The following is a 25,121-nucleotide window of genomic DNA, read 5'->3' as shown; positions in this document are numbered from 1 at the left end:
TATCTTTTTGCAATCAGAAAGCGCATCACCAATACAAGTGGTCGTACAAAAGGTGTTTTCTTAAATGCTGAAAGAGTAACAAGATGAAATAGACAGGGATTCTTGCTCCTGCCCCCCTTGTACTGCAGTACTCCCAAGATTAGAATAGTGCTCGGCTAAATCCTGACATCTGCAGCAAGGATACCAGAAATATTTAAGGTAGTCTAGCTTTCAAGGTACCTCGTCTCTCACAATTCCGCAAAAAATAAAAAATGTAAGCACTTATGCAAAACTGCGTTGTAAGGGTCGGTGTTGTATGCGCGAAAATGCGGTGGGCACAATCAAGCGTCTGTATTCCTTGTGTGCCCACAGGACAAAGGTGCTTGTCGACATCGAGGTATTCCCACAGTGCTAGGTGGACAGCATCTACGGAGGCTGTTAATATGGCAGGTGGACAATGTCTAACGACTGGTGAGTCGAGGTTGCAACAACAAAGCCCATGTATGGCAAAAGGGAGATGCACCTGCTTGGAGGAGGTCGCTTTAGCGACAATATCAAGAGTGAAGGCTTCTGACAGTCACTTATCGAATACGGTGAAATGATAATGCCAAATTAGTGTTGTCAACCGTGGCGTCGAGGTGACCAGGTCAGGGGTGCAACAGCAGCTGAAATACGATTTCGAGCAATTTTTGGAGCAGCAAAATCTATATCTGGAACAGCTCACAGAAAAAAAAACTACACTTCGCAGCACGAATTCAAATTTTGGAGCCATTAAAAAGGAAAGAAACCTATACTTTCGGCACAAAAAAATGAAGAAATATGAATATCGGACCGTATGAATGTGATCCAAAGGAATTCTAGCAAGGGCCACCTTTCCCCAGCAGCGTGTACCTATTTTTGTAAATCAACAACTTGTACTGCAAGGCATGCTATCACACTAAAAGAAAAGAATGTGAGTCATAAAACTGAAGAGATAAATTTGAACCGAATAAAAATGTAAAAAGCTAGAGAATGTGCAATTTTTTTTTTTGCATCTATCATGGTTCGACATCTTAATCAAGATATATTATGTTGCTCCCCAGACTCATAAAACATTGTTTTACAGTCTGTGAAATCGAAAGTGAAGGCAGCTTCAGAAGAGCCCAATTCGAAGCCGTGACTGCGATCAGCCTGTGCCCAAAAGCAAGCGCAGTATAAAAACAAAATAAAAAATGTAAGGGAAACAGAAAAAAAAAAGCCACCAAAATGCGAAAGGGCAAATGGTGAAGGCAGATAAGAAAGCAAGTCATAGGCAAAGAAAACTGACAAGCGGGAGCGTCTTTGGCCAGTGATTTACGCTAGTGGTCATGGTGGCAGTGCAAAACGTTTATATGGCTGAGAATGACTTGGGATATTAAGTTATAGTATATTTCGTGCACAGAGCAGACTTTATAGTATTTTGATGTTCCAGCATCTGTAAATGTTAATTCTGGCAATATTAGGCTCTACTGCAGCGTTATGGAATTCCAAATCAAAGGCCGCTGCGCATTTCCCAACCTGCTGACACCCTAAATAAATTTCACATGTACCCCCTCAAGTTATATTAGCACAAACATAGAAGCCATAACTGATGCACCTCTTATGCTGACAACGGAAAAGCGAGTCTGTCAACGAGACAATGATTGACACACACTTTTTACTGACACACTGGTAAGCACACAGCAGTAAATATCTGTGCGAGTTTCATCATGAAGGGACGGACAGCAGCGGCATAGCTAAGAAGAGCAACCCCCCCCCCCCCCTTTTTCGAAACAAGAAGACCTAAAATATGGTATCTTGCAACGTTTGCACCTACTGGCATATGTGTCACAGTGAGAAAAAAAGAAACGAGGTTGGAAAGAGAAGTCAAACGGACCTTTCGTCAGTAGCGTGGCCCAATAGTGGCCACCAAGTCAAGTAAGACTAAAATGTCTGTACTGGTTGGGCCATGAGCCCATTGATTCTTAGTCGAGCCTCCTTATAAACTACCTGTATACTATAATACATCTATACTATAAGCAAAGTGGGTGCATTCTGCAAGTAGTGTTGGTTTTGTCTGGTCATAATAGGTGGGTGGAAGCCAACTGTAGACATGCCTTCCACACCAACTTGACCCATCTTTTTGCTTTAGAGGCTCCTTGTACTGCACATCATTAATGTCGCGCAGCTCGGAGGAAATATCCAGCCCATTACCCATTTGGGCGAGGAGGAGCAGGAAACCGAGGTCACAATAAAGACAGGAGGGTGAGGGGCCCTAGATAAACAATGTGCTACCTGGCACCACAGTGTAACAAACAGCCCAGGGGCAAGCAGAACGTCCTTTTTTTTTTCCGAGGAATGACTGAGGACCATATTCCTGCAAACTAGGGGAATATACCCTTTTCCTTTACCTTTTTTTTTAATCAGAAGAAACAGAGGGCTTGCCCCGAGCATTGATGTGCCAAGTGGCCTGGTTGGTGTAGTTGTGCCATGCAAATGAGGCCCACATAGAAGTTCCGTGCAGTGCGTTAATAAGCTACGAGCAGTGCGTAGGTGTTGAATATGAAGAAAATATATAAAGTGCAAGTATTCGCCCACTAAGCACTGCAAGCCCGACTGCAAGAGCAATCACAAATCAGGACCAAAAAAATCATGTTTTCTATGTTTCCATGGTATGAAGAATGCCTCAATTAGGTCTATTTTTTCACTGCACTCCAGGGGAAGATGTTTGAAGCTTCTTTAAATAATTGTTACTTTCGAAAAATACAGTAAACTTAAGCATTGCATTATATGACCTCTTTAATAAACTAGGAAATTTGTTAGAATTGTGAGTGGCAAATGCAGGCTTTCAAGGGGGTACTTTTGGGTGAAGTTATAGCTTCTTTAGACTACTGTATAAACCGCATTATAGGTCAAGCGGGAGTATAGGTCGACCCCCTTACTGTGAAGCGAAAAAAAGAAAAATGAAACAAGAAAAAAACGAAGTGCATATGTTTAACACATTGGCTGCGTCCCTGCATCACCGAAGCTACGATTCACTCCAAACTTTCAGCAGGATTGTAGAAAGACAACTCTTTGCTGCTCATCACCTGCCAGAGTAAATCATCTAGTTCCGTCAAGCGTGTTGCTTTCGCAGCATTTCTTTAAGAAATGCTGATCATGTCCACGGCACCGCATGCTCTTTAGTGGAATGCCGATCTGTCACCGAGAGAGCGGCCATGTACGTCATTCGCTTCGGCAAACATCACTTTTTCTGGAAAGCCACTGTAAACTGCCTCCACATGCCGCTATTCATTGCTAAAGAGGCATTTTATATACTCATAGGTCGAACGAGAGCGCGCACGAAGATGCATGCGCTTGGGACGGAAAACAAAATGCCAGCAACTGCAGGGTGTTTATACGGTTTTGGCTGTCCGTTCACGAGCAGGCACACCACCTGTTCCCAGACTAAGCCTAAAATTCTGCTAAAGACCACCAATAAGACGAAGGGCGACTTTAGCTTGCTTTTTTGAGAAAAATCTCGACCCATATTCTGGTTTATATGGCATATGTGCCAGGCTAGGCCATGGTAATGACAAAGTTAAGCCCTACAAAACAAAGAAGTGGACAACACGAGTAACAGATATAGATGGACAATACAACTTTATAAAGCAACTTCATAGAGGAGCACTAATCTGCACAGCTACATTTTGAGTCAGCACTGCCTTGCAGAACTATATAATTGTTGAGCAACTATCACTAAATGAGGACTCTATCAATATGCCGAAAAAATTCCACTTAGCAATGAACTTCGCATTTGAACTGGATGCATACTACACAAGAAGGAATCACACTAACTGTTTATAGCAAACATTTTACTTTATTGTCATTAAATTTGGTCATATTACGTATAAATCTAGCCATTTCGCTATGAGACTCCTTTTTTCTGCATACACATTTCACAGGAAGGAATGCTAGCCAAGATGTTTCTAAGCCTCAATTGAAGGCTGCTGTGGTTTGGCAAGGCTAAAAAGATTCGGAACCCCTCATCTGAACAGTGTTTGTAAGCAAAACAAAAAAATGTCTAAATCACCGTATAAATTGTCCTCATTGCTTAGGCACAAACCTTGTAAAAGTAGAGCAGCGTACGAGTGTCGCCACTGCCCGCCGAAGACTGGGAGTGGCCACTCACTGTTGTGCACAGCCGGAACTCCGGCTCACCCCATCCTTGCCTGTGGCACAGCTGCGATAGAAGCTGGTGCGGAGAACACAAAAGAAGACAAAAATATATTATATTGAATGATAAACATATAAGAGGCTTACACAAACATGTTCAGATTATTTTTGGATACTACCGGGCTTCCCAGATTTCAGATGCAAATGCAGATTTCATTTAAACCTGGACAACTGGTGCTCAACAAATGTGTCTATACAGATCTATTACATATGTGTCTAATCACCAGTGCCACCTACATATCACGTAACCTAACTCAGACTCTTGGCAAGCCCGTGTGTATGTTAGCTTAAATAAAGTTCATTTTCATAATCCCACGACAACAAGATATAGAAATAGGCAGCATAAAAATTGAAAAAGACTAATAAATCAATACCTCCACGTTTTGTGAATTCTACAATGCTTGTATCAATGCTTCATATCTTGAGGAGAGATTTTTGGTAGATATTACAATCCTGCTGCCAGGTCAGTTTTGTTTTTATTTTATTCATTTATATAGCGATCTACATTCATCCTCAGGGGAAACTACAATAGTGATGCGTAACACAATATATTAATCACTTTTTCCTCAGAAAAAAAAGTATAAAAAACAGAGCAAGCATGATACAGAATAATTCGAACAATGCACTAAGGACATAATAGCAGCTACATATACACAAAATGTTAATGCAAATGAGCACTTAAAGGAAAGTCACAGTGCACAGAAATGATAAAAATCTAAAACATGGCAAGACAGGGTGTTTTGCAGAAATGGCATTAGAGCCCAGTGATATCAGCCTATGTACACAACAAAGACCGCCTTTTATGATGCGGCAAATTCGGTATCTAATGCAGCCACGACTATGTCGTGAGAATATTCGTTCTATGATCCAATCATGCGGGGAAAAAATGAATGAGCAAAACCTGACGTAAGAACTGATATTTAATTAATATTATTCCGTTGATTTCAGAAAGTCAACTGTATGTAGGTAGGGCAAGTAGTCATTGAATGCATGAATTATATAAAGCACTAGAAAATTGTTTTTATTGCTATAATCAATACCATGTGTCCCTTTCTACAAGATTATCAGTTCACCATTTAAGGACAGTGTTTGCTCTTTGATTTGGCTAATGACTCGTACATCAGAAAACACAGAATCGAAACATTGGCAAATGCAAAGAAAAATAATTCTGAATTGATATACTGCTTTCACCATGCATTGAAAAAATATACTGTAACATTCAAAATATAACATTCCTAAGTATTTGTGACAAATTGCAGCGGTTTCCCTTGACACCTAACTCCCATGACTAGCTTAGGAAAAAAAATGTAATCATTTTGAGGAGAATAAAGCTAAGAGTGTCGTTGATCTAAAGGCATAGGAAAATTCCCAAATTTTCCACGTTGCAGCAACTTCTAAAAATCTGCGAGCCATCCAAACTTTTCAGCACTTTCAACCTGACTCTAATGGTCCACACCTCTTGGCTCTCAGAGTCATGAAAAAGCTAAATTCCAAGCAATTAAATCATTCAGGACCTCAAGAATGTCTTACAATCTCCAAATTTTTAAAGTCCCCAATAACAAAAAAAAAACAACAAAAATCTGCACTCAATGAAATTTAATGTGCTTGAAGCTTTAAAGCGACTGTTCAGCTCTATCCATGCACATCCGCCGATCACCACTAAAAGACGAACAGTCCTCAGAAAAGGGGCAAAAGCCAAGGCACAACTAAAGGGCCCAAGAGAAGCTGTTTACTAGAGTTATACAATGTGCACTAACAATAGCTATCCCATCAGTCCTCACTACAATGCAAAATTTTTATGCTGGCTTCATTAGCACCGAACATATGGGCGATCGAAAATGATGTTCCTCCTCTCCCTAGGGTTGAACACAGCCCAATACTTTTGAAACTGACCTGCATGGCCTTTTCGCAGCGTGGCGACACCCTTGTGCTGCCGGAACGACGGGGGCTGGTTCCTCCACCAGAGCTTTGCGAATGGCCACTGCCAGATCTGCGCAGACAAGACACATTACACTGCTTAACCATCAAACACATCATCACAGCCACACCACCATCTTCATGCAGAACAAACCATTCTTAATGCAATAGTGCCAAAGGCTCCTATCGCCCAACATTCCGCTGTCGGCGTTGTGAGCAAAAATTCACGGGCGTGGCGCTGGCAGGAGGCATGGCGGAGCAGTAATTGTACGGTTATGCGACGTTGTATCACCATGTGACATGACCGCGTAATTCAGTTTCCTCAATAGTAGGGTCCCGCAACTCCTTTTTCCTGACTGGTTGCCTCGCATCGGATTAAACGGCAATTGTTACCGAGAGGTGTCTCTGAATGCAACCTAAAAGTAACATGCACTCACTGAAGTCAGGAAATGATTACGGTGAAGGTAATTGCATATTGTTACCGTTGTCATGCTGTCACCTTGTGCTCTGTTCACGGATGGTTTTGCGGCTATTAAGAATAAAAACATCACATATTGAAACCTAAAAAAAAGAACACCCACCAGAAAAAACCTTGGTAGCTTATTTAACGTTGCGATTTAAAAAAAAAAAATGAGAAAAAAGTTGCAATTAAAGGAATCGAACAAATTTTTTATCTGCACAGTGCTAAGGTAAGTATAGTGTCAATCCATTGCGCTACTGAAGCAATGAATACGTCCGGCTTTAAATGCACTCTTATTCATTTGCACAATATTTCCGCTATCTGTCGCCAGGTGACGCTGCTCAGAAGACCCTACCGCTGAGAGAATGGAGCCAACTTAGGCTTCATGGACGAAGAGAATAGACCTTCCGGTGTTCTTGCATTCCTAGTCAAGCAAGCGACCTCTGCGCCTCATAGGCACGCTCATGTGCAAGGTATGTTGCTGGGCGAGTTGGTTAATCATTGTGAGAGAAAGAAAGCTAGCAGACGACGGATACACACATGTGCTCCTCATCCTTGTCCATCGTCTTCTAGCTTCTTTCTCTGACAATGCTCGTATGGCTTGACTAAGTTCGGCTTTATATCTATGTCAGAAGGTATTTCATGTAATATGGTAGCCTATGACTTCATGCTAAAGAGTATTTGTGGGATAATAGAGGCGAAAATTATGACATTAATCATTCAGTGGCAAAGTGCACATACGGGAGCAAGAATTCAAAAGAAAATGCTGTCGTATCATATTCTTGAAGGAACTACTTTTGGAGATGAGCATAAAAATAGATATATTGGCATTTTCTGATAAATCTCAGCACTAGGTGACAAAAACGAGGGCAGAACTTGTGGTGCAAGTAAGAACTTGTATTTTAAATCGGTCAAGAAAATCATTGCTAAAATGATAGTAGTGTTATGCTGTGTCCTCTCATTGTGGCTAACGTTGTAGTCACCTGGGCTCCATTAAGTGAATGAACTATTTGATTTCTAGAAGTTATGTCACAGTATTATACAGAGAGTTATTTTTGTTCGTATAAACTTAAACCAGTCAGCTTTTTCACCCAGTCCATATATTGCTGCCATTTCTATCGTTTGTTCTTCCTTCATACGCTTTTAATATGGTTCTAAAATAACTACACAACTGGAGATGCTGTAATGGTTCAGCATCCAAGATGAGTATCACTAGTTTTCTTTAGTTCATTTATTCATATTATGTTGTTGAATACTATGCTAGCACTCTTCATTACAATCTTAACACATTTTTTTATTAAATTTAAATTATTTGTTTAATTATAACTTAATCATATATTTATGTAATCTTTATATAAAATTTTAACTACACACCAAATGGGAAAGGTGGAAGTCATTGTGTGCATTACATGAAGCTACTATACTAAGTTACTATAACAATATATTGAGTCCCTTATGTCAGGGTTTGCACATGCCATATGTTATTGAAAAAAAAAAGCAGAAACAAATAGAAAAATTAAGTTTTAATTTGCTGTGCGGTGTTTGTCAGTGCCACAACCTGGTATTCATTAATTCAGTAAAAGAGCTTTCAATTGATGCAGGAAAAAATTGTTAGAAAAGGTCAAAGATCAATAGATTGCTGTCCTGGTAAGAGGGGAGGCTTGGGTGTCTCTCCCCATTCTTTTTTTTTTTTTTTCACATTTGCCAATGATCGACAGGCTGCAGACAACATCGGCCTACATAGTCCTGGCCTCTTATTTTGCTACAGCTGATGCTGTTCGCCCAGCGCATACATCACAATTTTTGACCACTGTCTGATTACTCTAAACAATTCATTCCCCTAACTTGACATCAAATAGGTGCTCCAATACAGCTACCAAAATGTATACAAGAATTCTGATGCCATAGTTTTGTGTGAGGTAGTTTTTTGTCTCTCTTAGTTACTCTTATCTGTGCCCACTTTACCAGGACCACATGATTCCATGTTCTGCAGGCTTGAATATATGTAATCATGCACAAGCTTTTTTTCATACTTGCATACTGTCCGTATATTACCTGATATCTTCTAAAATAGCACCCATAAGTTTCATGAAGAACAGAAAGTGCCTCAATTGAGCAAAGAGACCAAGGCAACTGCTCGGGCCAAGCTAACTTTTCTGCCTCAAAGAGTGTAAAAAGAAATAAACCGGAGACAAAGAAGAAAAAATTGATTCATGTTCGAAAACATGAATCATGTAAAGCTTGTGTGTATATGACAGATGGGCGCTAGCTGCTAGTCCATATGCAGCGAAACCTGCTTTGAGAAAAGAAAGTACAGAAGACTCCCGCTAAACAGAAAACTTTGTTAAACTCTCAGTCAAAATGAATATGAGACCATGTTGTCAGTTCTTCATAGTGCTCTATATAACTAAATTTTGCTCATGATGAACTATCTCGAGTGCCCCTAAGTTAAGATTAATTATTGTACTGGCTGTAAATGTGAGAAACTCCGTGCAATAGTACTCCGACAACAGCACAGCTGTTGCGTGCCGTGCCAGCTCATGGAGTGGGCACAGCTATTCTGCAGCTGGTGCGGGGTAACAGATACGTGCACAGCTACCCAGGACGCTAGGTACCTTCGAAACACTCGAAGCACAATGGAAAGCAAAATATTCCAAGAACAACAGTATGAGCAGTTGTTAGATGTAGTGAGAGAAAAAGCAACAATGGCAAAAAGAGGAAGCCAAATCAATGAATATTTCAAGCCAGATAATGTGACCTTGATTCATGCCCTCATCAGCTAGCTCTCATCATGAACGGTATTATACCAAATGCTTCATTTACAATTACCCTCTCTGTTAAAGGCTGTTTCATCGATTTTTACGAAACATACATAGTTCATACATAGCAAGCTCGCACATCTCTATCAGAGGCAATTAAAATTGTTAAAATGAAATTACCTCGTCCCTTCGAGTTAGCCTTCAAGAGTTTCTGCTGTAAAAGCCCGTAGAGCATATTGATACTAAGCAGGCATGAGTTGCACAAGCACCCTGGGAGATAAAGAATCCTAGAGGCGTGTCACACATTCTGAACATTATAGTGCATACACATTCACATTCTTTCCTTATCACTCCAGGAGATTTAGATAACAGCTAGTAAGCATAAAATAAATGAAAATCCTCATGTTCCCAAGCAGGGTGGGCAGCCGCTCTTTATGACCAGCATTACTTTTGCTCTTTGCTCCTGTTTCCAATTTTCCTATAATATATTGCTTTGCTATTCTTTCAAGTAGCACTACATATTCTTCTTATAAATTCAGTGCCATGCTTTTACGAAATTTCTTGCTTGAATTCTAAACAAACAGGAAAGCATCTTGAGCACTAACAAGCTCAAGAAGCATCATTTTGGTAGACATATACGCCACAATCAAAGCTAGAGATTAAAATGACCATGCATTATATTTCACTTTAATGGTCACTCATGAGCAGGGTATACGTTTTGTCATAAGCTATTAGAAGAACTTTCTTTTTAGCCAAGAGATCTCTGCACCTGTTTAGACTCTCCTAGATGTGTTAAGAATCATCCTGCTAGAACAGGACTGATCAGACATCCAAAACCACATTGACCATATGTGAGAACAGAAAGAATTTAGTCATGGAACAGACTACAGCTCTGCCAAACCAGGGCAGTGTCATAAGCTCCCCACGTATGGTTATATCTGATACTGTCTTATCCGTCACAACCATTATCAGCCTAATTATGCCCATTGCAGGACAAGGGCCTCTCCCATATCCCTCCAAATAACCCTCTCCTCTCCTGCACCATCAGTGGCCACCTTAGCCTGTAACCTTCCTATCTCAAACAACCACCAGACTCTGTAACTGCCCTTACAATTGCCCTTGGTTGGAATTCATTGTTACTGCTAACAACCTTGGTTTGGTTTGGTTTGTGGGGTTTAGCATCCCAAAGCAACTCAGGCTATGAGAGACACGCAGTGGAGGACTCCGATAATTTCGACAACCTGTGGTTCTTTAATGTGCACTGACATCGCACAGCACACGGGAGCCTTGCTTTTCGCCTCCATCGAAAAGCTGCTGCCGAGGCTGAGATGCGATCCTGCGTCCTTGGGAACAGTAGTGGAGCGCCGCAACCACTGCACCACCCCAATGGGGCCTAACGACCTTCAATTACCTTGCTTATGCATCACATGTCTTGCTGATGTCCTTTCTTTTTGTAATTTTTACTAGGTTATCGTTAACCTGCTCTCTATCTCATAAGTATATGCACTGCCTGCAGTAGTTTGCGACACAGTTCAAACTGTGTCGCAAAAATATGCAAGCACACTTGACCATCCAGCCATGACGATACGACTGCATCAACATTTAGGAGTCATGTGGCCCCTATACGACTTCGGAGATTATCAGGGTTGGTCTATGAGCAACACCCACTATGGTATGTTTCTCAGCTTTCCCTCTTGAACACCATACAGCGTCTCTTCAATGCTTCCAGGCTCTATTCTCTTCTACACCCTGATGTTGCTCACTCATCAACTGTACACTCCCTTCTCAGCCGTGACCAACCATGCCAATGTTTCAAAGCTTGTTTTATACAAAATTGAGTTCAACTGGTGAGAACGAAAATCACATTTTTCTATAAGACTGGGCAAGAAGTTTATAATGGTGAGTCCAGTGAGGCTTTTGTCGCTAATACACGCACAGTATATTCTCAGCATCTATGATAAAGGCAAACATATTACTACAACAAATATTTTAGCAAGCATTTCTATGCATCAGTAATGCATCTTTACAATGACCAAAGGGTACAAAGTGGATGCTGACTACAATGACCATGAAGACCATAAGCTACTCTATGACAGTAGATATATTTAGTGACACATTCAACACATAATGTTCTTTCTTGTTTCTATCATCAGCATTTACTACACTACAAGTTTTCAAACGAGCCCATTATTATACAACTGTGGAACACATTTTTCACCCAAGCGTCAACAGCCAACAATTGAACAATAGTAACGAGACATCATCACTCTAGAATAGCAGCTTGGGCATGTTGGTTATGCATCTTGAGGATAACAGCGCAGGACACAGGACGGGAGCACAAGATTAGAGGACGACACAACGAGCGCTGTCTTTCAACAACGTTTATTTTGGAACACCCTCGGCTTCTTATACCCTAACGCCACAGAGGCGTACAGATGACTTGCACATATTAGCAAAGTTAAAAAACAAAACAAAAACATAATATTCGATAAATAAATACACGTTCCACATAACCTTTTCTTGCACACAGCGTGGTGCACTCTCTGAACACTCATGGAGACGATTGCACATTCAGCAGTTCGATTTCTTTTTGTGTTAACAGCAGGGACGGTTTGCTTACACATCGTTCCTGCAGTCTAGCTATCTCAGCGGCTTCAATTATCTCCCGAACCAGCGCCTCATTATGTTTTGCTAGAACTTTACATTGGGTGAATTGCACGCAGCAAGTTTTTGACGCGCAGTCTCTTACATGGATCCCCAAATGCCTGCTTTTTTGTTCGACGTTGTTTTTGTGTTCTTTCAGCCTGTCATTTGTGCACCTTCCAGTCTGTCCTACGTATTCCTTCCCACACTTCAAGGGTATGGAATAAACAACGCCTTCCGCGCACTCCACAAATCGACTCTGGTGGTTTGTTACGCACCCCCTCTGCCTTTGCGATCCATCAGCGTTTACACGTCGGTAGAGGCTTTTCAATTTTTCAGGAGCAGTAAGCACAACATTAACGCCTGCTCTACGACCGATCTTTTTTAAGCGATGGGAAATGTTGTGCACATACGGTATGGCCACAATCCTGCGCTTGTTTGTTGTCTCCCTGTTCTCGTCACCTTGTTGAGCACCGACACGCTCGAGTCTCAACTTCTTGTTCAAACGTTCCGCAACAGAAACAAGCAAATGTGATGGGTACCCAGCTCCTGTAAGGCGGTCAACCTGGCGATGAAAACTGGCCCTCATGGTGTGAGTGCATGACTTCTTGAGAGCATTTGACAAACAAAGGTTTGCAACTGCTCTTTTCACAAGTTTGGAATGAGCCGAGTAGAAAGGGAGTGGCGCCTTGTCACCTCTGGGTTCATAAGCCCAGCAGACCTTCCCTTGCCCGAAATAAAGTCTGAGATCTAGAAATCTCATAGACCCCTGTACCGGGACTTCGTAGGTAATCGTGAGCGGCTGAAGAACGTGGTTAAAGCACGCCATTACTTCCTGAGCTACGTCTTGGGCATCCGTGCCGCGGCCATCACAGAGCACAAGGTAGTCATCGACGTACCTAAACACTTTGCGGACGCTTGTGCCGGGGAGGGTGTTCAGAAGGATTCTGTCTTTCTGGGCGAGGTACAAGTCACTGAGGATTGGTGCAATACAAGAACCTATGCACACGCCGCTTTTTTGGAGATACATGTTACCCTCCCAGAGGACATGGGTAGACTTCAAATAGACAGCAAGCAGCTCCAAGAACCTGCCTGTCGACACACCACAGGCATTTTGGAAAGTGATTGCACCGTACGTATCTATGCAAGTCTCTACACATTCTAGGAGATCATCTTGGGGAATCGAATAGTACAGATCTTTTACATCTACCGAACAAGCTGCAAAGTCAGTGCTAGAATTGTCATTCAAAAACATTATTAAATCGTCTGATGATTTCACCTGGAAAGGGTCGTCAAAGTCTAGTAATTTTAATTTTTCCTGTAAGAACTTGGCGATCATTTTTTGCCAGGTCCCATTCTCAGAAACTATAACCCTTAGGGGCCAGTCAGGTTTATGCGTTTTCACAGTGAAAAACATGTCAAGAGAAGATTTTTTACTGGTCTCAATGCTGCGCACTAGGTGGTCAAGTTTAAGGTTTTTGCATAGCTTCTTAGCATTTGACTTCGCTTTTCTTAGCACCGACATTTCGTGTCTATTAAAAACAGAACTAATGGCATCTAGCGCCTTGGCTTTGCACAAGTCAATAGGTAACACAGCAAAGCCGCCCTCCTTGTCCGAAGTAAGCAATGAAAGCGAATGTTCTTTCAAATACTTCACCGCTCGTCCTACAGGCAGGCTTCTGTTGGGCAGTCGGCAGCGTGCGACCACGTCCACTCCGTCTGAGACGCACCTGGAACTTTCGGACTCCGGTGCAGCCCGCGCAACTCGTCGTGCCATGGCCAGAAGTTCCGGTGCGGATTTCTTCGGCTCGACGGCGAACTTCGGCCCGTGGCGTAAAACTTCTAGGACTGACTGAGGCAGGCCTTTGACTCCGCAGGTGTGGACGCTGTTACCTGCTGTCTGTCCTTCCGTTGCTCTTCTTTTCGAGGAGATGCCGGCGCGCAGCTTAGCCAAGGTGAAGCTCCAGAAGCCTTCGATGGATCTATCAAGAAGCAGCGAAGTATCCCGCCACTGCCGGGGGTTGGCGAGGAGCCGGAGGCGTAAGCAATCCTTATACACGCGGGCCTGCCGGTACCATTCTGACTTCAAAATCTTCAGGCATCTTCGCCCATGGCTGTCAGAGGGTGCATAACCCTCCAAAGAGGGCTATCATTTCCGGAGGAAGAATCTTCATACGTGCGCAGAACGACATTGTTCTCGCTCGGCAGAGTGCGTTGACAATGAGGGCAATGAGGGCTGAGAAGTCAAGGGTGAAACATTGAAAGGAGCCCGAAGTACAAGAAATGTAGTTAGCTAGAATAGCAGCTTGGGCATGTTGGTTATGCATCTTGAGGATAACAGCGCGGGACACAGGACGGGAGCACAAGATTAGAGGACGACACAACGAGCGCTGTCTTTCAACAACGTTTATTTTGGAACACCCTCGGCTTCTTATACCCTAACGCCACAGACACGTACAGATGACTTGCACATATTAGCAAAGTTAAAAAACAAAACAAAAACACATTATTAGATAAATAAATACACGTTCCACATAACCTTTTCTTGCACACAGCGTGGTGCACTCTCTGAACACTCATGGAGACGATTGCACATTCAGCAGTTCGATTTCTTTTTGTGTTAACAGCAGGGACGGTTTGCTTACACATCGTTCCTGCAGTCTAGCTATCTCAGCGGCTTCAATTATCTCCCGAACCAGCGCCTCATTATGTTTTGCTAGAACTTTACATTGGGTGATTTGCACGCAGCAAGTTTTTGACGCGCAGTCTCTTACTTGCTGCGTGCAATTCACCCAATGTAAAGTTCTAGCAAAACATAATGAGGCGCTGCTTCGGGAGATAATTGAAGCCGCTGAGATAGCTAGACTGCAGGAACGATGTGTAAGCAAACCGTCCCTGCTGTTAACACAAAAAGAAATCGAACTGCTGAATGTGCAATCGTCTCCATGAGTGTTCAGAGAGTGCACCACGCTGTGTGCAAGAAAGGTTATGTGGAACGTGTATTTATTTATCTAATATTATGTTTTTGTTTTGTTTTTTAACTTTGCTAATATGTGCAAGTCATCTGTACGCGTCTGTGGCGTTAGGGTATAAGAAGCCGAGGGTGTTCCAAAATAAACGTTGTTGAAAGACAGCGCTCGTTGTGTCGTCCTCTAATCTTGTGCTCCCGTCCTGTGTCCCGCGCTGTTATCCTCAAGATGCATAACCAACATGCCCAAGCTGCTATTCTAGCTAACTACATTTCTTGTACTTCGGGCTCCTTTCAATGTTTCACCCTTGACTTCTCAGCCCTCATTGCCCTCATTGTCAACGCACTCTGCCGAGCGAGAACAATGTCGTTCTGCGCACGTATGAAGATTCTTCCTCCGGAAGTGATAGCCCTCTTTGGAGGGTATGCCCCCTCTGACAGCCATGGGCGAAGATGCCTGAAGATTTTGAAGTCAGAATGGTACCGGCAGGCCCGCGTGTATAAGGATTGCTTACGCCTCCGGCTCCTCGCCAACCCCCGGCAGTGGCGGGACACTTCGCTGCTTCTTGATAGATCCATCGAAGGCTTCTGGAACTTCACCTTGGCTAAGCTGCGCGCCGGCATCTCCTCCAAAAGAAGAGCAACGGAAGGACAGGCAGCTGGTAACAGCGTCCACACCTGCGGAGTCAAAGGCCTGCCTCAGTCAGTCCTAGAAGTTTTACGCCACGGGCCGAAGTTCGCCGTCGAGCCGAAGAAATCCGCACCGGAACTTCTGGCCATGGCACGACGAGTTGCGCGGGCTGCACCGGAGTCCGAAAGTTCCAGGTGCGTCTCAGTCGGAGTGGACGTGGTCGCACGCTGCCGACTGCCCAACAGAAGCCTGCCTGTAGGACGAGCGGTGAAGTATTTGAAAGAACATTCGCTTTCATTGCTTACTTCGGACAAGGAGGGCGGCTTTGCTTTGTTACCTATTGACTTGTGCAAAGCCAAGGCGCTAGATGCCATTAGTTCTGTTTTTAATAGACACGAAATTTCGGTGCTAAGAAAAGCGAAGTCAAATGCTAAGAAGCTATGCAAGAACCTTAAACTTGACCACCTAGTGCGCAGCATTGAGACCAGTAAAAAATCTTCTCTTGACATGTTTTTCACTGTGAAAACGCATAAACCTGACTGGCCCCTAAGGGTTATAGTTTCTGAGAATGGGACCTGGCAAAAAATGATCGCCAAGTTCTTACAGGAAAAACTAAAATTACTAGACTTTGACGACCCTTTCCAGGTGAAATCATCAGACGATTTAATAATGTTTTTAAATGACAATTCTAGCACTGACTTTGCAGCTTGTTCGGTAGATGTAAAAGATCTGTACTATTCGATTCCCCAAGATGATCTCCTAGAATGTGTAGAGACTTGCATAGATACGTACGGTGCAATCACTTTCCAAAATGCCTGTGGTGTGTCGACAGGCGGGTTCTTGGAGCTGCTTGCTGTCTATTTGAAGTCTACCCATGTCCTCTGGGAGGGTAACATGTATCTCCAAAAAAGCGGCGTGTGCATAGGTTCTTGTATTGCACCAATCCTCAGTGACTTGTACCTTGCCCAGAAAGACAGAATCCTTCTGAACGCCCTCCCCGGCACAAGCGTCCGCAAAGTGTTTAGGTACGTCGATGACTACCTTGTGCTCTGTGATGGCCGCGGCACGAACGCCCAAGACGTAGTTCAGGAAGTAGTGGCGTGCTTTAACCACGTTCTTCAGCCGCTCACGATTACCTACGAAGTCCCGGTACAGGGGTCTATGAGATTTCTAGATCTCAGACTTTATTTCGGGCAAGGGAAGGTCTGCTGGGCTTATGAACCCAGAGGTGACAAGGCGCCACTCCCTTTCTACTCGGCTCATTCCAAACTTGTGAAAAGAGCAGTTGCAAACCTTTGTTTGTCAAATGCTCTCAAGAAGTCATGCACTCACACCATGGAGGCCAGTTTTCATCGCCAGGTTGACCGCCTTACAGGAGCTGGGTACCCATCACATTTGCTTGTTTCTGTTGCGGAACGTTTGAACAAGAAGTTGAGACTCGAGCGTGTCGGTGCTCAACAAGGTGACGAGAACAGGGAGACAACAAACAAGCGCAGGATTGTGGCCATACCGTATGTGCACAACATTTCCCATCGCTTAAAAAAGATCGGTCGTAGAGCAGGCGTTAATGTTGTGCTTACTGCTCCTGAAAAATTGAAAAGCCTCTGCCGACGTGTAAACGCTGATGGATCGCAAAGGCAGAGGGGGTGCGTAACAAACCACCAGAGTCGATTTGTGGAGTGCGCGGAAGGCGTTGTTTATTCCATACCCTTGAAGTGTGGGAAGGAATACGTAGGACAGACTGGAAGGTACACAAATGACAGGCTGAAAGAACACAAAAACAATGTCGAACAAAAAAGCAGGCATTTGGGGATCCATGTAAGAGACTGCGCGTCAAAAACTTGCTGCGTGCAATTCACCCAATGTAAAGTTCTAGCAAAACATAATGAGGCGCTGGTTCGGGAGATAATTGAAGCCGCTGAGATAGCTAGACTGCAGGAACGATGTGTAAGCAAACCGTCCCTGCTGTTAACACAAAAAGAAATCGAACTGCTGAATGTGCAATCGTCTCCATGAGTGTTCAGAGAGTGCACCACGCTGTGTGCAAGAAAAGGTTATGTGGAACGTGTATTTATTTATCTAATATTATGTTTTTGTTTTGTTTTTTAACTTTGCTAATATGTGCAAGTCATCTGTACGCGTCTGTGGCGTTAGGGTATAAGAAGCCGAGGGTGTTCCAAAATAAACGTTGTTGAAAGACAGCGCTCGTTGTGTCGTCCTCTAATCTTGTGCTCCGGTCCTGTGTCCCGCGCTGTTATCCTCAAGATCATTACTCTGATTCACTTACCCTATCCACCTTTGGAACTAGCATATTTAAATACTCCCTTTCTCCTTGTACCATACGTGACTGGAATGCTTTATCAGACTGTATCAAGTATCATGGACTCTATTGAAGAAAGAAACTGCAGGGTCATCAAAGTTATCAGCTTTCTTTTTTTTTGCATTCATTGCTTTCTGTATTTGTTTGGTCGGTTTACACTGTTTTTATGATTCAAAGATACTCAGGCTATGAGTAACTCCATAATGGAGGCTTCGGAGTAATTTCGTCCACCTGGGGTTTTTTAACGTGCACTGACATCGCACAGCACACGGGCGTCGTGCGTTTTGCCTCCATCGAAAAGCGGCCACCGTGGTTTTTGTACTTGTATTGCGTTGTATCACACCTTCTGCAAATAAATGAGTGACTTAACTATGTGACTTAATTAGACTTACTTGCTATCACTATAGTATTGATGTGACTGACGGTAGTCAGCAGGAGCTGGCCTCCCCGAGCCAATAGGAGGTGGAACAAAGTGGGGTGGCAATGCGTAGTATCCGCATCCAAAGTCTGCCCCGGATCCAGACATGACCATGGGCACCCCAGTGAGGCGTTGATCCTGCGCCTTCTTCTTAACATATGTTGACACCCTTGTGAACCGCTTGCCGAAGGTCACGGGCTTCGACCACGCGACCTCAAGAACTGCACCTTCCAATGTGGCACCTGCGAGGCACATGCATGCGCGCTCATTTTCTACAGCATCCATCGGTAGCAATTTAAGAGCTGAGCAATGCCCTCATTTTTGCACAAGTTCTCACTCCCCGATAGTCCACTTTAAATTTATGGGGTAGAATTACAACATTCATAATTTGATAAAAAGTGTGCTTACAGTGCATAACACGCACAAAGAAAAAAATGTCATCGCACGTTACTGTGACAAAAAATTAGTGCCGTTTTTGGTTCCTACTAGTCTGCCCTGGGGGCAAAAACACGATCGTGACTCATATTTGAAAAACAGTGACTGAGGACGGTAAATGCAAACAACGTACCTGTGACAAGGTTAAATTAAAAGTCACATTTAAATTAGTGGCACACTTGCTGTTCCTATCATCTGTACAGAAAGCAATAAATTTTGGTGAAATATGTGCTATGATTTTCTCACACCATGACTACACTAGAAGGCGAACAGCACAGGCACTTCTTTCACAACACACAGCTGTTAGTGTAGCTAGCAAGGTCAGGCTGAAGAAGGTGGGAATTAGGATATGCTTTAGGGCCCAGTGTAAAATAGTAAAATAAACCAGTTCAGCACATTTTATTTTACACAGGTCTCATCACTGTCCCAACCTATGCCTTTGCAACCTGCCTCCATCGGCCACGCTAAAAAAGCTACTACAAAAAGCACTTGTATACGCTCCTTCTGCCTAGCGCAGTTCTTTTTTTTCTGGCATGTAATCAAATTTATAAGCCCCACTATCCACTGGACATTACAACGCCCCTGTATTTCCTGCAGATCCTGGGATGTCCACTTGTCCACTGTGATACCCAGTGGGCAGGCCCCAACGATGTGATATGTAGAACCTTCGTGAAAAGTAAAAAAAGTCCGAAGGGTTTGCTTAAAAGTTATGTAGTGGGGCTGTTGCCCCATTCATGCAGATTCCAAGGTTCTGAAGAGCAAAGACGATACAGTAAAACCTCGTTTATCCGTATCTCATTAACTCAGAAATTTAGTTAACTCAGACTCGGTCCCGGCAAGATTGTGCATAGTTCGATGGCAGCAAACACTCATTATCTCGGAGGCATTTTCCCTCACATTTTAACCCTGTGAAGTCTGCCGAGTGCTACCAACCTACCAGCGTTAATGTACGATGCAACACTGACGTGCCTCCCGGGTGGACTGCAACAGGAAACCTACGCGAGGAGAGTCAGTATGCGCGCTGCTCGATAAAAGCGAAAAACTATGACAAAAAAAAGAAAAGCTGGAGGTTAAGAAATATCATGTGAGCAGTAGCTAGGTGGCACTAGCCACCACCAGATGCAATGGATATGGCCAACCGAACGTTCCAAGAGTTCCAGGGTGGCGAGACAGTTTGCACCGCTGTCACTGCTGTCCCATGGCTGCACTGGCTGCACACCTGATTTCTTTGTCTCAGTTTTTTGTAGTGTGACGGTGACAACAGTGCATCTATTCATGGCGCTTCACTATGATGGCAACCGGCCACCACTCCATGGAGTGAAGCGACAACAGCAGCCCGCAAACAATCTAGAAACACAATTAAGATGAAAATACTAAAAGAGCTGAATGACGGCGTCTCTCAGCAGGAGATTATGAAAAAGAACGGCATGAAGAGGAGTACGTTAAGTGACTATGTGAAAAACTAAGCAAAAACCCTAGTAGCACAACATGTTTCTGTAACATTGCAGCAACATTGTCAATGTTGTACAATGTTGCCATAACATTGGACTACATTTATCCAACATAATGCGAAAACTTTCAACATTCGATAACGTTGCTGCAATGTTAACAAGTAGCATGCTGGCAATGTTGCTCTAAAGTGATCTTTCCACATTGCAGCAATATTGTCAAATGATGCATAAATGTTGAACCACATACGATGACATAGCTATAACATTTACTTTACTGGCTAACTGTCGTTCTTTCAGACTATTTCTGCAGCCCAAACAGAAAAGCCGGTATTAGGTCACTCCATTGACCTTGTCACTTCCCCGCATGACAATGTTTATTTATTTTTTAGTTTGAGTGCAACCTTGCATGTCATGTGCATGCGATGAACAGTACAAGTGTACTGAACTTTGTTTCACTGAGATAGAAATATATATATATAGACTGCTGAGGTTGCATTATCTTTCAATTAAACATGCGGACTAAAATTATAACTGCTGAAGAAATTTAGTTCTGTTTTCACTAATGCCCCGCAGCCTAATGGTCATGAAGACCGTCGCGAATCCAAATCAAGTCGAAATCGTGGCCGCGCCGAGAGCCATTCCTGCCCAACCGCGTGTAAGCGGCGATCGCGGCAAATTCTTCACGTGCATGGAGCATTTTCCTTCCTCCATGGCTCACGTGTGTTTCCCTTATTCTAGCATAGTTTCTTGTGGTCGCCGTGTTCTTGCTGCTGTGTTGCATTGCGGCTTCATAAGAATTCAGCTGAAATGACGGAGGCCTGCACAGAGGATAACATCAGTGGTGAGTGATTTCTAACCGACGTTGTTGAGCTGTGACACGTGTTGGCTGGCACAAAACCAGTAGTGCATATATGCATGTGTTACCCATGCCCTTCGTGATAGCTTGGTAAAGTGCTACATTCATTGTATCATGAAGAGAGTGAAGTGTTCGCTAAACGAAGTGTCGATCCGGCAACGACGCCGAAGAATAGCAGAGGCTGTTAACGACGACTAGAAAACTGTTCGGCGTGACAGCAGATAATGGTCGTGACAGCTGTCCATGTCTGTGTTCATAGAGCAGCGTAAAAATTTTGTAATTAGAGATGTGCCCACCAAGATGCTTAGCTTAGCAATTTGATTTTTTTTTTCAGGGATGCAGCTTCACTTGTGAAAACATCATGATTTGGAAGAGACCCTCATCGTGACCAGCCGGAGGCTACCAGGGCACAAGCATTTTCAGACATGCTAAATTGTTCAGTCAAATGGTGACAATACTTGTTTGTAGTTTTCCAGTGCAATGGCGCATGTCCAAAGAAGGAAGGATTAAACTAGTCGTAATGACTCTACTGTTCATAATATGTGTGCTTGTTTCTGAATACCGAACTAGGTTGTACTCCTACTTTGTATATGTGTCAAGTTTCTGCACAAAATAGGGCTACACTGTGCTATAGTGTTTGCGTAAATAGTTTACTGAAGTGTTTTATATTTGTAAATGCAAGTTGAGGGGTGGTGGGTACATTTTCATGCTATGCTATTGTGAACAGTAACTGTTCAAAACATTATCTCTGGTTCTTGTTCCTGAGTAGCCTGTGTGTTGTTTTGTAGCTTTGTTGCAAGTTACTTTATAAAGTAATTAAATAAAATAAATCTTGTCTGTGAAATGTAGGCCCATGTGGCACATTTTTCAATCTATGCCAATGTGCCTGTGTAAATGTTTAGTATTTTATATATCTGCTTCCTTTTTCTGAATAGACAGTACTGCTGTTTTATATTTTGTCGCAAGTTTCTGCAATTAATAATTTACTAAAGTGTCATGTTTGTAAAACTCAAGTTGAGGGACATGCACATTTTAAAGCTATGCTGATGTGCTTAGTAACTGTTGACATTATTTGTGCTTCCGGTTCTTGAGTAGCCAAATCGGCTGTGTGCTATGTATGATTGTTGCAAGTTTCTGCATAAAACGATTGTCTTGAAGTAAATGTCTTACATTTGTGAAACTAGCTGCTGTATGTCAAGCTAATGAGTATACTGGAATCAAGCGTGCTGTTAGGCTAATTGAATCAATTCTTGACAAATAAAATAGCACTAAAAAACAAATGATGGTTATTTGTAATGCACGTGCATATATATAGATCATTCTAATTGCCAGAATAACCACTTTCAGTGCCATTTTCAGGTCACAGCAGCTTATAGCATCTAAATGAACACTGGTACAGAGCTGATGAATATTACATTTAAGGTCTCATTCAGAACAAGCGGCTTGAAAAGTGGGGAAAAGCTGTGTTGTCCAGTGCTACCTTTTAGGTATTCGTACTCCTCTGCACCGCACTGCCATGTGGCAACGAGTAATGTTCAGTTGCTCATTCTTGTGACCTTAAGCTACCATAACCGTTGTGGTACGACGATACCATTGCACATGGTTTAGCCTTTCACAAGATAAATTTATTGGACAGCAAGCATCGGTAGCTAGTGGCCATCAATGCGGCGGAATATTTCAGTAGCTTGGAATGCTGCCTGAAAGTTTCTGAAACATTACAATAGCTTTGCAGCAATATTGCACTAACGTTGTCATGGGAATGTTGCATGTGTGCAAATAAAAAGTTGTACCAATATTAAGAAAATGTTGCAGCCATGTTGCATTAATATCGTCTTCAGAAGTGGCTTAAACATTGACTAAAGGTTGTTGTAACATTGGTGCAATGTTGCTTCAATGTTGTCTTATGTATGTTGCATCAACGTGGCAAAAAGAGGACACTAGCCACGTTAAGGCAATGTTGAAAGCAAACATTGCGGCCACATTGAGGCAACAAAGTGTGCTACTAGGGAAATCTTCCTATACGTTTGACAGTGGCAAATTCATCGGAAAAAAGAAAACTTCGAGCGGGGCAATTACCTGTCAGCAAGCGGAAAGATATGCACAAAAAAAAATCCAGATCGACTCATTCAATGCATCTGAAGGATGGTTCGCTCTCTTTAAGGAAAGGCACAGATTGATTTTTCAGAGCATGTGCGGCGAGAAAGCAGTGGCGGATGAAGGTCGCATTGCTGACTGGAAACAAAACCAAGCTTCCCCAGTACCTGACTCGCTATGAACCTGCTGATTTGTTCAATGCAGATGAGACTGTTTTTTGCAAAGCTTTGCCGGACAAAGCCATCACATTTAAGGCTGACCCGTGAGTTGGAGGCAAGAGCAGCGAGGAGCATGTGACTGCGCTTTGGAGTGCCTGCCACTCCTTGTAACCATTAAGGCAAGCCTCCCAAGATGATTTAAGAACATTTACCAGTTGCCTGAGAAGTAAAGCGCTAATTCGAAAGCCTGGATGACCTCTGATATCTCCCAAACTTGGCTGAGGATGTTTGACCACTGCTTTTCTGCTGAAAAGCGGAAGGTTTTGCTTGTAGTTGACAAATTTAGCACGCACACTAGTGTAACAGGGTTGAAGGTAGCACAGTCGACAACAGATTTTTCAGACACCCAATGTTTCGGACATGCTTGATTATTTTGACTTTTTGCCGGCCCCAGGACATACCTTACAAAGTCAATGTATTACGTGGCTCAAAATTTCGGACACTCTAGGGAGGGCTATTCGATTTTTCGGACATTTCAAGTGTCAGCCGTGTCAACTGCCACACATTTTGAGCGGTGTCGCCGCCATCTTGTTTGTTTACTTTTTCCTTCTATAGCCTCGATCGAAACCGGTGCCAACCTTTCGTGCCGCTCTTCTGCTAAGCTGACACTGGATCGAGGCTATATTATTCGTCTAGCAGCTTCCACTTCCGGAACAACGTCGCTGCTGGAGTGCTTTCTTTTTTTTTTTTTCTTTTAGCTTGATCGCTTAGACTGCCTGTTCCTCTGTGTGTTTGCTGTGCCTTTCGCGTGCATTGCCGAGCGTAGCGAGTAGGCCTAGCCGTGATCGTTCTGCGTTCTGTCGCTACCATAGTTGCTACTGTGGCTCGCATTTAATTGTATCGGCTTCAGTTCTGAAGCTGTTCCGGATTTTATAAGGAGCTTTTTTTTTCTTTTTTACGTGCAACACGGCAGCGAGAAGGCACTCGACGGAGTCGGTGTTGTGATCCAGTGGTTCGCAATGGAGAAGCAATCATTGATGTCGTCGTTGGCCTCGCAGGCACCCATGAAGCGAGGCAAGTACCTCACCATGTCGATGGCGAAGAAAGCAGCTATTGTGAAGCTCGTGGAAGGTGGCCGATCACAGGCAGACGTCACGAAAGAGTTCCAGATTTTGTGACAAACCATTTCGGACTACATGAAGAACAAGCAGAAGATTTCGGAAGCAGCAGAGAAGTCGACCGGGTGTCATCAGAAGAATGTAAGCAAAGGCACTTACCCAAAGCTCGAGGAGGCCCTCATCGTATGGCTCAAGTCAACAGTGGCCAGCAAGGTTCCTATCTCCGGTGGCCTCCTCAAACAAAAAGCTGAGAAGATGGCGCTTCAAATGAACATTGAAGGTTTCAAGGTGAGCGACGGCTGGCTACAAAATTTCAAGAAGCGTTTCGACCTCAGTTTTAAAAAACTGTGCAGCGAAAGTGCAGCTGTTAATTTGAGTGTTGTCGCGGACTACCGCTCTGAGAAGCTGCAGTCACTCTTACAAGAGTACTCGCTGAACGATACGTTCAACTGCGACGAGACCGGACTTTTTTTTAAGCTTATGCCAGAGAAGACCCTTGCCTTTGCTAATGACCCCTGCCATGGTGGAAAATACAGTAAGCAGAGGGTTACAGTTTTAGTCGGCAGCAACATGTCGGGGACAGAAAAACTGCCGATGCTCGTCATCAGCAAGTCGAAAGCCCCAAGGTGCATCAAAGGCGTAAAGACCCTGCCTGTCTTGTATGAGGCTAACAAGAAGGCGTGCAGCAGCTTTTTGAAAGCT

General features: G+C 43.3%; 1 protein-coding gene across 5 annotated transcripts in view; it reads right to left on the bottom strand.

The window, feature by feature from the left end:
- LOC146181703 (putative RNA-binding protein 46) overlaps positions 1-25,121 on the bottom strand; it is a 228,991-nt gene that overhangs the window by 10,285 nt on the left and 193,585 nt on the right. For all 5 annotated transcript variants that reach the window (XM_084576712.1, XM_084576710.1, XM_084576709.1 and 2 more), the window contains 3 exons: positions 18,282-18,549; positions 6,085-6,181; positions 4,082-4,210 (listed from right to left, as the gene is read on the bottom strand). In XM_084576712.1, the coding sequence (XP_084432838.1) occupies positions 4,082-4,210; positions 6,085-6,181; positions 18,282-18,549 (494 nt within the window). The remainder of the gene's footprint in view (positions 1-4,081; positions 4,211-6,084; positions 6,182-18,281; positions 18,550-25,121) is intronic.

This window comes from Amblyomma maculatum, chromosome 8, assembly GCF_055883805.1.
Source record: "Amblyomma maculatum isolate TAMU_Amacu chromosome 8, ASM5588380v1, whole genome shotgun sequence".
In the NCBI taxonomy this organism is placed as follows: domain Eukaryota; kingdom Metazoa; phylum Arthropoda; class Arachnida; order Ixodida; family Ixodidae; genus Amblyomma; species Amblyomma maculatum.
This window is presented reverse-complemented; position numbering and strand designations above follow the sequence as displayed.